Source organism: Echinops telfairi, unplaced genomic scaffold (assembly GCF_000313985.2).
Source record: "Echinops telfairi isolate 266 unplaced genomic scaffold, ASM31398v2 ScPeMD7_23;HRSCAF=83, whole genome shotgun sequence".
NCBI lineage: Eukaryota > Metazoa > Chordata > Mammalia > Afrosoricida > Tenrecidae > Echinops > Echinops telfairi.
This window is the reverse complement of record NW_022103920.1, coordinates 60,522,901-60,537,110: the sequence shown is the minus strand read 5'-3', so window position 1 is coordinate 60,537,110 and position 14,210 is coordinate 60,522,901. Positions and strand designations below refer to the sequence as shown.

The window sequence follows — 14,210 nt, the reverse complement described above, 5'->3', positions numbered from 1 at the left end:
TATGGAAACTGAGTTCAGACTGGGGAAGTGCTCAAGGTCGCTGAGCACTTAGGAGCAAGGTCCGAATTGGAGCTTCTGTCTCCAGGGTTCTTGTTCGCTCTCCCTCGGCTTTTTCTATCCTACCATGATTAAAGTCTTGTAGAGCTGTTATATTGCATATTTATATGCAAAGAATGTTAAGCAAGGAGTTTTACTCAATATTTTTCTTTTGGAAAGCCAGACATGCTTTATTTCATTTTTTCCACAATTTATTTAAACATCTCACATATACAAAATAGGTACAGTTTTTTTTTTTGCTTGTTTGGGACCATGGGAGAAGAGGAGAATGAGATTGGCAAAAGAACAAATGCTGGATTTAAAGAAGAGGACGACGTTGGGCAAAGGATCCACATACTTTTCATTGGGGAGAAGATGGATAACATTGATGCCAAATCAAATGGGAAAAATACAACAATGATACAACTCAACGCAGAGAATATTTCCTCTCCGATTCTTCTAGCACCACCAACATTCTTCAAGTATCTGAAATACTATTAATTAGCACCTTTGCTTTATGAACAAAATAAAACAAGTACCTCTGTTCGTCTCTGTCTAGATCAGCACCTAATGATGTGGATCACACTTGCAGGAAAAGTGTTTTGAGGTAGTTTAAACCTTTGGAAGTTTGGGTTTTAAACTTCCCTCTGTGGAAGATATTCAGAAGCCACAAGTGGTGCAATGTTCATGGTTTTTATTTGATTTAAAAAATGTTCATTTTGGTTTTCTTACAAAGAATGTTGAAAAATTTCCAAATCATTTGGGGAGGGGGCAGGGGGAGGAAATTTACTAAATCATATTGCACAATGCTCTGATCAATCCTTCTTCTCTTTGTGCCCACAATTTAAGCAAGAAGATAAGAAGATGTGCAGAAGAAATGGAAGGATTCAGCTTTCAGTTAAAAAGAAGAAATGGCAAAGAGAGAAAGGATTTTTTCCCCCGATTTTTGTTGTTGTTGTTTAATTTAGTTCGAGTTCATTTATTTGAAACAGGCTGGGCCTATGTCCACAATGAGTTCTTGGTCAGCGCCACCGATGTCCAAAGGTGCAATGTCAAGGATGGGCAGGCGAGATGGCTTATTTGTTTTATATTCGATGATTGTCTTTCCCCATTCATTTGTCTTTCTCTGTTGACGAGAGAAGAGAAGCAATACATAAAGCAGCTCCCATTCTAAATGTAACCACAACCGAGGCCTGTATTTTGAAAGCATCACTTTTTGGCCTGCCGGTGTCAGTCTGAAGACGTGTCTCAGATTAACTGGCTCATCTTGGAAGCTGAGGCATTCAGGGTATCTTTAGGGGGAAGGTTTTCTACCCACCCTGATGGCTTAAAAAATGTTTCCATACACATGCCAAGTGATTTATTTCTGAACCATAATTCCCATGATGGATATGTGTATGAGTGTATGAAATGGAGTTGGGTGGGTAGGGTAGCATTGCTATTAGTGAACTTTAATTTCTTTTCAATTTAAAATATATTATGGAGAAAGCATAAAGAAGCAATTAATTTAGGCCATAATGGTAAGTGGGGGAGAACTCACATGACTATAAATTATAGCTTGGGTCCTTTTAACCTTACGTAATTTAAAATGATGAGTTTGTGTCATTACTTAGAAACTCATGTTAAAAATAACTAAGGCACGCACATGGTATAGATGAGAGGGGTTCAAAAAAGCTCATGGAAAATGGAATGAAAAGATCATGGAAATTCTCCATGGTGCTTTTGAAGCACCCTTGTATAAAATTGTGTTTCGGAAGGCAAGGTCTGGCATGAATACTCTGGATTTACTGTCAAAATTTAAATGAAAATATTTATGGACAAAAATCTAAAGATGTTAGGTCTCCCATTCAGTAGTTCACTGTGTGGTCATGCTAGAACCCTTGCCGGCCCTGCTTTCCAAGAAAAATACCTTTCCTGTAGATCACCAATACTTACGGAGCAGCCATCTGCAAGAACAGTGTAAGTGAACCTGCTGTTTCCCTCAGCCACAAGTTCAACATCATTAGAACCCTGAAGAATGAGGGCCTTTTTCAGGTTGCCAGTCTCCTCATCCATGTATGCGATGCTGTTCTTGCAGTGGTAGGTGATGTTTTGCGAAGCATGGTTGGCTAGCAGGCGCATGAAGGCCAGTTGTGTAGCCATCTCTTTGGAGCTTATTCCTTCTTCGTTATATTCAATCTAGGGTGAAAACCACGGGAGTTCCAGTGGAGTGAAGAAAGATTTAGGCATTGATCAGATCCTAAGAGTCATATTGAAAAAGACAGCCCTTTAGTGCTGCACTTACAATCTGGCATAAACAAACTAACAAACCCATCGCCAGTGAGTTTATCCTGACTCATATTGACCCGAGAAAGTGTTTCCAAGACTTTAAATCATTACAGGAGACAGGTGGGACCGACACATTTAGATCTGAACCTTAGGGAAATGATCCGTTTTTAAGGAATTGTAATCCACTTGTCTTTGAGGCATAGATTACCTAGAATGAACATAAAATTATCGATGCCATCTGAAGCAAGGGGAGAGAGAGAGAGAGAGAGAGAGAGAGAGAGAGCATGAGAGAGAGAGCACGAGAGAGGCGTGCGGGCGCACATGCACACGTGTTTCTTCTTCAGACTAACAGAGGGGGGGGTTGGGGGTAGGAATCCTGACCTCCTCACTTTTCTATAACTCAAGAAAGTTGGTGAGCGTGATTGACTGAACATTTAGAAAAGCTGCTCGTGTTCTGAAAATGCATATATTCATGCGTGCGGGCCTATTGCCTGGTCGAGAGTCCTTCATATCGAATAACATTAATTTCTCCAATGATGATCAATACAGTCAAATTTGAATAACAATTTTGAGTTATATGGATGTATCCAACCAATCTATCCTTCGATGTGCAATTTAAAGGGCAGAATTAGAAACCGCGAAATGAACAAGTCTGTTTCACAAGCCCATTTTGGTAAATGATTATGCTGCAGTTAATTAAAATGTAAACAGTCCTAATAGAATCGTCTTTGGTGGAAGAAGGAATATTTGTAAGACTACTCACCTGGCTACCCCCGTTGATCGTTTCTCCCACCCAGACGTGCTTCTTGACCTTAGAGTTCTGGAACCAGTTCTTGACTGGGATGCTTTCAGGCTGGGCCCGGATGCAAGTTTCACCAGTAGAGAAGTCACAGTACACTTTGATAGCATCCATAGTGCAGCCTTGGTTGGGATCAATCCAGTAGTAACCTTTGAAGAAAATAAGACCCATGTGATAAAAGCTCTCGCTGAGCAGCGGTGACTCTCACTGACCCCCGGCCCCTAGAGGATATGGCCTATAGGTATTCCTATCCAGAGATTGACTCCAATAAGTGTCCTTTTTGGTTGCATGGTTATATTACCTATCCTGCCTGCCCCTTTAACAGGAAGAACGTGGCTCTTTCCAAAATTGGACCGTTTCCTTCCTCCCCCAATCAGGGCCGAGGTTACCATAGCCAGGGCCAAAAAAATGAGATGTAAGAAAGGCCTACCATGTGTTCTGGGTGGAGGAAATTAACTGTGGTTCATTAAGTATAAATGCTTTTGTATAAGGTGATCTTTATCCAAATACTTTTTTGACGCGAAAACAACATACTGAGAAGGTGCTCTCAGCAGGAGCTGATCTTGAACAGGCCGAGTCAGGAGGAAGGTCCTCAACCTACCACTGCTCCACTCGGGGTGGCTGAGTCTCAAGTCACGGCAAGTGCGAGCTGGGTTCTTCTTTGAGCCTTCAGGGGTGAGGAGGGTCTCAATCTGGTTGTTGAGGGATTTCAGAGTAGCGTCAACTTCATGGTCCTTGGCTCTGAGAGAAGGCTGTGAGCGAGGCTGGTCGGCCCGGTAGAAGTCTCCGTCATAACCAAAGTCATAGCCGCCGCCGCTTACACCAGGTGGTCCAGGAGGACCAGGGGGACCGGGAGGACCCTACAGTGATACAAGGGAGAAAGGGGAGGCTTTTTCTTTCTCACAGTGACAGGCATCATTGACAGCTGACTTGCCACCCAGCTGCGTACACAAGCATGTCCTAATAAGTCAAAAAGAATCAAGTGCATACAAATAAGTAACTTATTCCTGGCTACTGATTTAAAAGAGCCATTGCCTATAGAGGATTTTTACATGGTTTAAAACACATGCTAAAATGGGACTGTTTTAATATGCTTTCATGGTGGTCTAGCTTTAGTCCGAAGGTGAGTGATGCCCTTTTATTTCCCAGTCTCATACTTACACTTGGACCTTGGCTACCTTGAGACCCTCGGACACCAGCAGGCCCAACCGCACCGGGATGTCCACTGCGACCATCTTTGCCAGCAGGGCCAGAGGGGCCAGCAGGGCCCTGTGGAAGAAGGACATCACGTCTGGGATTTAGCAAAAACACCCAGGAGGGAAGAGAGACTGCCCCACCGCAACCTCGTTTTCAGAAATACATTGTCTCTTAAATCGACCTACCCGAGGACCAGCAGGACCCACGGTGCCAGGAGAGCCTTGATCACCATGTTGACCCTTGCAGGAAAAACAAGGAAAATCGCGTCTTCAGAACACGTGTCAGCATGCAGCTTTCTCCCCATATTGAATAGCAAAACTTTCGTTTTCAATGGACTCTCGCTTGAGAAAATTGAAAATGTAAAGTGGGGCTCTTGGCTCCCATTATATCTATTATATCCAATTTTCCCCCACAAGCTATTTCAGCAGTGTCCTATTAGTCATTCTTCTAATTATATTTATTTAAAGTGGGATTGAAGGACATTGTTGCCTGGAGACTTTAATATATGTATAGCTCCATCTCCCTTCACCCCCATCGTTTCATGTTGGGGTGAAATAGCAGCACTGTCTCTGAGAGATGAAATTAACTAGTGAATGGATAATGGATATAATGTATGATTACTTAGAACTATGACAGTGAAAATTTGGGGGATATAATTCTGAGTCGAAAGCCATTAAAAGAGGTCTACGTGCTGATGACCACACTTTACTTACCGCCAGACCGGGCAGACCCTGCAATCCATTGTGCCCCTTAAAACCAGTAAGACCCCTGGGCCCCTTTTCACCAGCCTCTCCCTTGTCGCCGCGAGGACCTTGTGGGCCCTAGAAAGAAAGAGAAGGAGCATCAGAACACGAATTTCTTTTTCTTTTAAAAGATACGCTCTTCTCTGTCGATACTGCTTAACCTCTTTAGGAACGGATATCAAGATGCTCAAAGTCAGGAGGGGGCTCCCCCTATCTTTCAAGCTCTTCCCTTAAGCGGCATTCGTGGTCCTGTCTGCAAAGCGCGCAGGTGTTTGTGACTCTTTAACATAATTAAACACAAAAGACAAACTATCAAGCTCTCTGGCAATTTTCAACACGGACTAACGTTTTTTACAAAGTATAAAGTTCACAGGACACGCTACTCATTTTATGAATGGACAATCTGAACTCCTTGTCCTTAAAAATTATTTCATCAAGAAAGCATCACCGTATACGTACACTCGGACCTCTTGGACCAACAGCCCCGACAGGACCGACAGAACCAGCAGGGCCCTGTGAATTGGAAAAGAAAAAACACAATCATCCTCCAACATTCCCCATCACCCTTGGCCCCGAAAGCCCCTAAGTGTGGGGAGGGGTAAGAATTTATGGCCAAGAAGATAATAAATTCCAAGGGACTTGGATTTACAAACTTACAGGTTCACCACGGTTTCCATATTTGCCAGCGGGGCCCACGGAACCGTGAGGACCAGGAGCACCTGCGTTGCCAACGGGGCCAGCATTGCCAGGGTAACCACGCTCTCCCTGCCAAAGGCAGAATGAAACTTAGCCTGGGTCTGCTCTGATTTTTAGTGACCTCTAAATTAGAGAGATGAAGAGGTGACCGACCTTGTGTCCAGGGAGACCATCACGGCCTGGGGGACCGTCACTGCCGGGGTTGCCCTGTGAAGACACCAAGCACAGTCAGGTCCATAACAAGGGCCACCTCTTCACCAGCTCCCGAGTTTTCGTGCCCTTGCCTCCATCTCTGCCAGTCTTCAATAGTGGAGACACTTTCAGGCTACTCGAAACTAGAACAAAAACTTCCTCAAGTAGATTTTTGGAGAGGTGTTTTAAAAAAATATTTTTGGCTCAACTTGGAAGCATGCTAGTCAAAGATTCATTCCTCAGCCCGAGAAAGCTTGCCTATTTTTATTACTAGGAGTGGTCAATACGTGTAGCTATGTAGAAACAGACCATGCAGTTCCGAGACTACTTGGAATGAAAGAATCCCAGGACATCAGGTGACACCCCTGTGGAAGACTGCTCTATTTGGTTTCATAGACCCCATGTTGGACTCACATCACGACCGGCTTCACCAGGAGCACCATTGACACCAGGGTTACCCACAGCACCAGGAGGACCTCGGGCACCAGGAGGGCCAGAGATACCGAGAGGACCAGGTTCACCCTGAAGAGACAGAGAAGGTAAAATGATGTTTATCTCCTGGATGGAGTGCGAATCCCACCCCACCCAGAAGATTAAGCCACAGTAAATACAATATGAATGGGTTGCAAAATGAAAAGCCTGATTAGTGACCCCTACTCCCAACCCAGACAGTTGGATGGTCAGCTTCATGCTCTGTAGAAGGTGAGCCTGGTTTCCCTCATATCTCAATTAAAATGAATCCACGCGGGTGATAGAGGTGATGGAGATGAGACGGCTCCTAGTTGCTGGCATGTATACGGTTTCATGGAATGACTCAGAACTTTCAGCGTTTCCTTCTTCCCACAGGATAAATGATGCCAGTGTCTCGTATTGCAGAGGAGTGCGTACAATTAGAGCTCATGTCATTCTTAGGCATGTGAAAAGAACAAAATCATTCTGCATAATGTTGAGCTGTGTCTTTATAGAGTGTGTCTAAGTAAGGTAGTATTAAAGCTTCTTAGATAAGTGACATGTGATCTGTATAAAGAAAATGTGATGAATAAAAAAAAAATCTTAAGTGAAGTTATTCAGGGATCAATCTGTCACCTTTGAAGTGGCAGCTTTTAAATTCTTTTATTATGGTAATGGGACTCAGAAGGGTGTCAAACACTCACCAAGGATCCAGCAACACCTGGTAGACCACGTTCACCTCGAGAGCCTGGGAGACCCAGGATACCAGGAGGACCGAGAATACCCTGAGGTCCTGGGGTGCCAGGAGGTCCCTGAGCAAGAGGAAAGAGTACTGAATGGTATTGGTAAGACTAGGCAACAACAAGGCTGGCTCGAGGGTTGCGAGCCTGAGCTGTCCTCCTGTAGGACATGCTAGTGGCCTCCAATTAGACCCCCTTGGCTATCTTTTCTCTGGGGATAACAGTGAACTTACATCTTGGCATGCATATTTTTAACTTGGTCCCTCCTTGAGACCAATGGTACAAAATTTAAAATTATGTGGTGGAGTGGAGTTTTGATCGTACTTGTTTTGACTGTGATCTCAAACTGAACCGGGGCAAATAAAGATACGTTTCAAAGTAGCAAAAACACTAGGTAATGCATGTTAGAGGAATTGCCAACTTGTGGAGACTGATGGCCACGGGGTCCGGTTTTACTGCCAGCACCAGTAAGGTGCCATCACCCGTGGAAAGGCCCATCTCATTAGAGCTGTGAACCCTCTCAGGTCTTGTTCTGCTCATCTAGTGCATGCCGGGCCTCTGCCAAAGCTAGGCCAGCATGCTCTCTCTCTGCTGGGCGGGCTTTCCGGCTCAACTGAGTCCACCTGGGAACTCGCTACCTGAAGACTTGGGTGAGGACATCAGTTTACTTCAACATAAGATAGTAAGATAAAGAGGAGTTTGAAATCACTTACAGCAGTACCAGGCTCTCCAGAGGGACCTTTCTCACCAGTAAAGCCAGTGGGGCCAGATGCACCTGTTTCTCCAGTTCGGCCAACTGGACCTTGGTCGCCACGAGGCCCCCGAAGACCTTCTTTACCAGCAGCACCCGGGGGTCCAGGAGGGCCAGTAATACCCTGTGAGCAAACCAGCAAGGTCATGGATGCTCCGTGAGTCATCATGCACTTGGAGGAGAGCAGCAGATGCTCTAGAGAGTTTGCCGCCAACTGTATGATTCAATGCCATCATGTTCTGGCCATCTGGAGGCCATGCCGCCCCTTCCTGATACTCTTTCTTATAGACTTAGCCTGCCCTTCTGTGGCCTAAGGAGGAGATGACTGACGTAGAGTTTATGACAACTCTCTATGAAGAGAAGCCGTGTCTCCCCCCACCCCACCCCCCACTCCCCCATGGACACCCTGGTAGCCTGGAATCACAAGGATATAGAGTCACCGGTTGTAATTGAATGGGACTTCAGGTTTCGGAGGGAAGTCAATGTGGGTCGTTTGTTCCTCGCTAAGGAATCACATATGCTCTCAGCTAGGTTTAATTAAATGCCTACAGGGAATGAAGATTTCGGTGGTGTAAACCTGTGAAAGGATTCCAAGAAATCAACATCTTTGCTGTCATTTCCCTGAAACCTTAACTGGAAGACTTAATCCTGAGTAATTAATTAAATTCAGACAGGAGAGTCTGAATCAGAATTAAATTAGAGGCCAAACCACTTTGACATTCAGGAACAATTGTACTTAACAACAGAGGCACAATGTTGGCCACAGAGGGTAATCAGATATAGACATATCTGATACAGGACTAAAACTATCCTGATTTTTCACTTTTGACAAAGACCATGCCCTTAAAAAGGGAATGGTGTTTGTATGAATAAAAGCCTTTTAAATTGTTATTATAAATCTTTAGTACGTCAGAAAAACCTGATTGCAGACCAATAAAGTAGTTGCAAGTACTAATAATATGTTTTCCATAGAAAGTCCCTTACTGCTTTTATACCAGATGCCAGGGCTATTGGCTAAGGTAAATGGAGACATAGGTTGAAGCGTTTTACTTACAGAAGGTCCAGGAGGACCAGTCCTGCCAGCAGCACCAGGGAAACCGGTCATACCCTAAGAACCAAGCACATCAAAGGGCACAGTCAACACAAATGCCGAGGTTTCAGGAACATGGGATTTTCTCCGCGGGGAAATTCTCCATACTTGCAACCAGGAGCAGCTTCCTATAGGGTATCTTAAAACCAAAACTTGACGCTTCCTTTCTTTACAGATTCTAGACTAGTAAGTCCCTTTTGCAAAGCCCATGTTTTGCTAAGAACTTTGGTCCTTTTTGAAAGCTGGCATATTATCTGATGTTTGCCAGGGTAGGGTGCTGATGGGGTTGTTTTATTTACAGGGGAGGCATACAGAAGACCGAGAGCAGTCAGAGCTCGCTAATGAGAGAGAGCCAGAGAGATAGGAGATCTGCTGGCATAGTTGTTAAGTAGTCAGCTGCTAATCAAAGGGTCTAGGGGTTCAAAGCCACACACTGCTCTGTGGGAGCAAGATGTGGCAGTCTGCTTCTGTAAGGTTGGCAGCCTCAAAACCCTTGAAACGGGCGCAACAGCAACAGGTTTGGAGTTAGAAACAGAGTAGATGTCAGAAGTGGAGTCACCGGAACGTGCATAGGAGGTTGATGTGAGAGTGCTGGACACCAAAGGGAAGGATTTGTTTACTCAGAAGAAAGCGACGGAGGACCAACAAGAAGGAAAAGGGCATGAAAAGATCTCATTTCTTTCATATGTTGACAAACTGGGCTTAACTTTGGTGGTTACCAAATATTCAGCAGATATTATTCTATTAAATGAAGTGATAGGCACTGCACTGCACTCAATCCTGGGAGAAGCAAGCTAAAATCCTATGCCCTTGGCCTTACTTCAATATTAGAACTGGTCTGAAAAGAATGAACTTGAATCTCGTGAGTCTCCTTATCATAGTCTGGAGTCATCAAACATTTCAAAGCTTTGCCCCTGATGGATGTTGGAGAAACACAAGTGTTGAGAGTTCATTCTAAATACTCACAGGGGGGCCACCATCACCACGACTTCCAGCAGGACCAGGGGGGCCATTTGGACCCTACATGGAAACCAAACAACAGGGTCAATCACAAAACAACAACTTTATGTAAATGCTAAGTTGTTCTTCAAATTGATCATTCCTATACCTGTGGGAAGCAAATAAACTCATCTGTAAGTTAAAAAGATGATCTTTATCCCATAAAATGAATGTCATTTTCCCCGTGGGGTTATTGAAGAATGAAAGTAATATTTATGAAACAGTAATTGTAAAGCAGTATGCAAATGTTCATTCTTTTGGGGGTCATCTTTTATCGAATATATTCTCTGTCATACAGTAGACACTTGACTGATAGATGCTAGATTTGAAGATCTCCCGGGTAGCTGAAATAACCTTCAATGAATTCACCTAATTCAACTTACAGATGGGCCAGCAGAGCCGATGGGGCCAGTGGGGCCTACAGCACCATTTTCACCCTTTGGCCCTTTGGTTCCTCTCTCTCCCTTAGGACCCGCTTGACCAGCAGCACCCTGTTGGAAAGGAAGAGAGAGAATAGGGTGAATGCACTCAATTCTTCAGCTTAGGATGTTTTCAGATTAACCTTCATTAAATGATACTCACAGCAGGACCGGCAAATCCATTGGGACCAGCAGGACCAACTTCACCACGTTCACCCTAGGTGGGAGAAGCAGTTTACAGATGCCTCAGAAATGCTTATTGATGTCTACAAGTAGTGAATCATGAGTGTCCAAAATTATCCAAGTTTCTACTTACAGGGCTACCACGAGGGCCAGCAGGACCAGCAGGACCAGCAGCACCAGCTTCACCCTATAAAGGGACCAAAGAAAAGTATGTTCATGTGCCTAGATGCTCAGAGAGGTAGGGGAGACAGACAGAGAGAGAGAAAGAGAGGGAATGTTGGTAGAGAGAACTACTGTCAGAATTTGCAGGTGTCTCAGAAAAGAAGACTATTGCACATCTCACAGAGTAAAATGAAATGGATTCTTAAGCTATATTCATTTTGGGGGTTGAAGCAGTATTGCTTCTACACTTGAAAAAACTCTATAAATTCATGTCCACAATACCAGGAAGAGGGCGTTTTAATTTTCAGATGGACACAGGGCTGATCTATTTGCTGCAATCTTTTCAATACAATAAATACAGTCTATTTAAGTGAACTGCTTGATGTGAAATGGGCACACTATGTATTTTATGGATTTTCTTTTTTAACAATTGAAGGCTTTGAGAAGGCTCACTACATTAAGATATTGTTAATGGGCAACAGAGAAAGACTTTGAAACAAATGATAAGGATTAAGATATAAATCTGATGAGTGGTACATCCCTAGGACGGGAAGAAGACCTTAGACAGGCAGAATTTGTCTCCTGCTGTCCCATCAGCAGCAATGAGGTTTTTAAATAAGTGGGCTTTATAACAAGCCATAAAAATGAACTGCTGGGGGCCTAGGGAACTAGGGGAGGCAGGGACTTTTAGATATTGTTATTGGTACAGGGAGCGGCAGCTTGGAGGAAATGAATGCTTACCCGATCTCCGGTGGCTCCAGCAGGACCTGGGGCACCTACAGCACCAGGAGCACCCTAGTACCAAAAAAAGGAAACACGTTTTACTGATCCTACCCAGCACGCCATCAGAAGTCACATTCTCAGGCCCCTCCCTGAGCTCAGACAGTGGCTGATCCCTTTGATGGGACTCTGGTCAGATAGCAAGAAAGCCCAGATGGCTTTTAGCTCTAATGCTCAAGACTGCTCTCTCGAGGAGGGCGCCTGAGAGCTAGTTAAGGACTGGGATTATCTAAACTCTCTGTTTTGTGACGTTCTCTGGCGGGCAGCAAAGAGCAGCCTGGTTTAGGATTTAGCATGAGCAGATTCCCTGGAAGGGCTATTAGGGTTAGGCCACAGTGAATGGTCAGAAACAGTGGTCTGCGTGGGAACAGCTCTGTGGGAGAGGTAGGAGGAAAGAACCAAGGCAGCCTAGCCTGTGCCATAGCGGAGCCATGACACCAGCACTGCATGTGGGACCATTACAGTTCGGGGCTAACTATGGGATCTTGGGACGATCTGAAGTGCAGGGCCGACCAGGTACTCTGCAGGAGACCGATATGGCTGGCTGCTTCTGTAGAGATTTACAGCCTTGGGGATCCTCTGGGGCACATCTATTCTGACAGGTGCCGTAGCTACTAAACCAAGAGCTTGTGTTCTGCAGCTTGTATTTGGTGTAGTTAACACTAAGATATAAGATCGTGCTTTTCAACAGAATCACTTCTATTGAGTTGTCATTGTGGGAGACCTCAAAAAGGGACCCAGACTTCAGCTCTGGACCCAGAAAGGAATGTGATACAATTTTACTATGCTTGAAACCTTCTTGTGTCAGTTCTAGTTCGGTAAATTTCTCAAATTAAATTGAGTGAAATGTAGAAAAGGTCATCTAAATACCAGCCACAATATATATATATAATACTGTTTTTACTCACACGAGCACCATCTCTGCCAGTGTTACCAATTTCACCCCTGAGACCAGTTTCACCCTGAAAGTAGAAAGCAAGAACAATATTTTGTTTTCTAACCAAAATTCGGAATAATAGATCATCTAAAGTGCTTCTACAGAAGATACTATATGATCTCCCATCATTCAAACCCTTAGTCATCTTGATATGCCCTGACACTCTAGATTATGTTGAATAGAAACATAAGAAGAAGAGGAAGAAGAAGAAGACAATGATGAGGAGAAGGTCTTTTCCATTTGATTACAGAACATTCAACAAAAATTTCCACTCACTCTTCTGAAGCCTAATCGAGCAAGGTACAAATTCATGTGGACAGAATTACAGGGCACCACTACAATGGGGCGCAGAGCCTGATCACTCTTAGGGCATAAGTGATGCAGCGGCACGGTTGACAGCTGTTCAGTAGAGTTTCTTCCCATTAATTAGGGCAGGATGAGGCATTATTGTTGGTGGCATTAAAATGAGCCTCATGTATTACTCAACACCATCTGTTTGCATGAAATTCCATGGCAGCAAGGAATTTTGCCAGATTAGTGAGTTTAGAAATGCGTAGGTGCTTGGTGGCAAAGGGAAATATATTTAGATAAATATCAAAATGCTGCCATGCCACCTGCCAAGAGTGACAAATCTCCAGACCATCCTTGTGCCGACTTTTTCGCTAGAGTTCATCGACCCTGTGCACTTAGGGTCGAAGGTACCTTTTCCCCCTTTCCTCCAGGTACGCCTGCAGCACCCCTTTCTCCAGGGAGTCCACCAGGGCCAGACGCGCCGGCAGTGCCTGGAGCACCGACTACACCGGGTTCACCCTGGAAGCAAACACATGTGAAATCAATTATTTCAGTGGCAAAAGAAGAAAATGAAGAAGCCAATACTCCGAGGAAAGCCAATTTAGACATTGAATAGGTAGCATTCTTGCCTGCCTGGAGACACAAAGGCGAGTGTTGAAAAGAGGGAGAATATACCAGAGCGAGTTCCTATTAACGACCAGGTGGTTAAAGAACAGAAGGGAGCAGGAGTGATAATGACGGTGCTTCTGCAATCACTTGCTCCTGCTCTTCAGTAAGACAAGCGAGGAGAAGAGGAGGCCCGGACAATGCGTGGGAAGAATGAAAAACGTTTGCTCACAAACATTTCTCAAGGCTGTCTCTTAGCCTAGACATGAAGCCCGGGAAGAGAGGCCTCATCAGTGGAAGAAATGCATGCACCGTAATCTCTTGAGAGACTGGGTCTTCCATCTTAATCTAAAACCACACAAGTGCAAGTACTTCAAACCTGTGGTTGAGCTATGTCCCACTGAAAGCTCGTCTACGGCTTCACAGAACCGTGTTTTCTTTCTCCTTTCCTCTTTCCCTCTTTACAGTTTTAATCACACACCCCTCCAATCATATCCTTCTGTGTACTAAAATAGATGTTTTTGCAGTGAATTTTTACATTTTTATTCCTCCCTGGAGGTGAGAATCGGAGGTGGTGTAAGCTGCCCTCTCTTTGTGGTTGTAATCTCTTTACTGGAAATAAAATGTCATCTATTTTCAAATCGGAACCATAGATGCTATCCAGGAACACAAGTTTTCAGACTTCTGCTTCTGGTGTGCGTGTGCTATATGAAGGAACTTCAAAAAGTTCATAGAAAAATGCCATTATCTTGTCATTCAATTTCTCCATGAACTTTTTGATGCCCTCTCATGGCAGTTATCATTTTTTTCATCATAAACTCTCTCATTATTAAACTTAAGTAAAACATTTAAACCGCAAATTTAAGACTGC

General features: G+C 44.2%; 1 protein-coding gene across 1 annotated transcript in view; it reads right to left on the bottom strand.

Moving 5' to 3' along the window:
* Positions 1-206: 206 nt before the first annotated feature.
* COL1A2 (collagen type I alpha 2 chain) overlaps positions 207-14,210 on the bottom strand; it is a 36,388-nt gene continuing 22,384 nt past the window's right edge. Inside the window, exons 32-52 of the mRNA XM_004702664.3 lie at positions 13,145-13,252; positions 12,414-12,467; positions 11,467-11,520; positions 10,697-10,750; positions 10,544-10,597; positions 10,345-10,452; positions 9,929-9,982; positions 8,927-8,980; positions 7,835-7,996; positions 7,086-7,193; positions 6,346-6,453; positions 5,893-5,946; positions 5,701-5,808; positions 5,503-5,556; positions 5,014-5,121; positions 4,486-4,539; positions 4,265-4,372; positions 3,705-3,963; positions 3,068-3,252; positions 1,972-2,214; positions 207-1,162 (exon numbers count right to left, since the gene is read on the bottom strand). Of these exons, the coding sequence (XP_004702721.1) occupies positions 1,016-1,162; positions 1,972-2,214; positions 3,068-3,252; positions 3,705-3,963; positions 4,265-4,372; positions 4,486-4,539; positions 5,014-5,121; positions 5,503-5,556; positions 5,701-5,808; positions 5,893-5,946; positions 6,346-6,453; positions 7,086-7,193; positions 7,835-7,996; positions 8,927-8,980; positions 9,929-9,982; positions 10,345-10,452; positions 10,544-10,597; positions 10,697-10,750; positions 11,467-11,520; positions 12,414-12,467; positions 13,145-13,252 (2,238 nt within the window). The 3' untranslated portion in view covers positions 207-1,015. The remainder of the gene's footprint in view (positions 1,163-1,971; positions 2,215-3,067; positions 3,253-3,704; positions 3,964-4,264; positions 4,373-4,485; positions 4,540-5,013; positions 5,122-5,502; positions 5,557-5,700; positions 5,809-5,892; positions 5,947-6,345; positions 6,454-7,085; positions 7,194-7,834; positions 7,997-8,926; positions 8,981-9,928; positions 9,983-10,344; positions 10,453-10,543; positions 10,598-10,696; positions 10,751-11,466; positions 11,521-12,413; positions 12,468-13,144; positions 13,253-14,210) is intronic.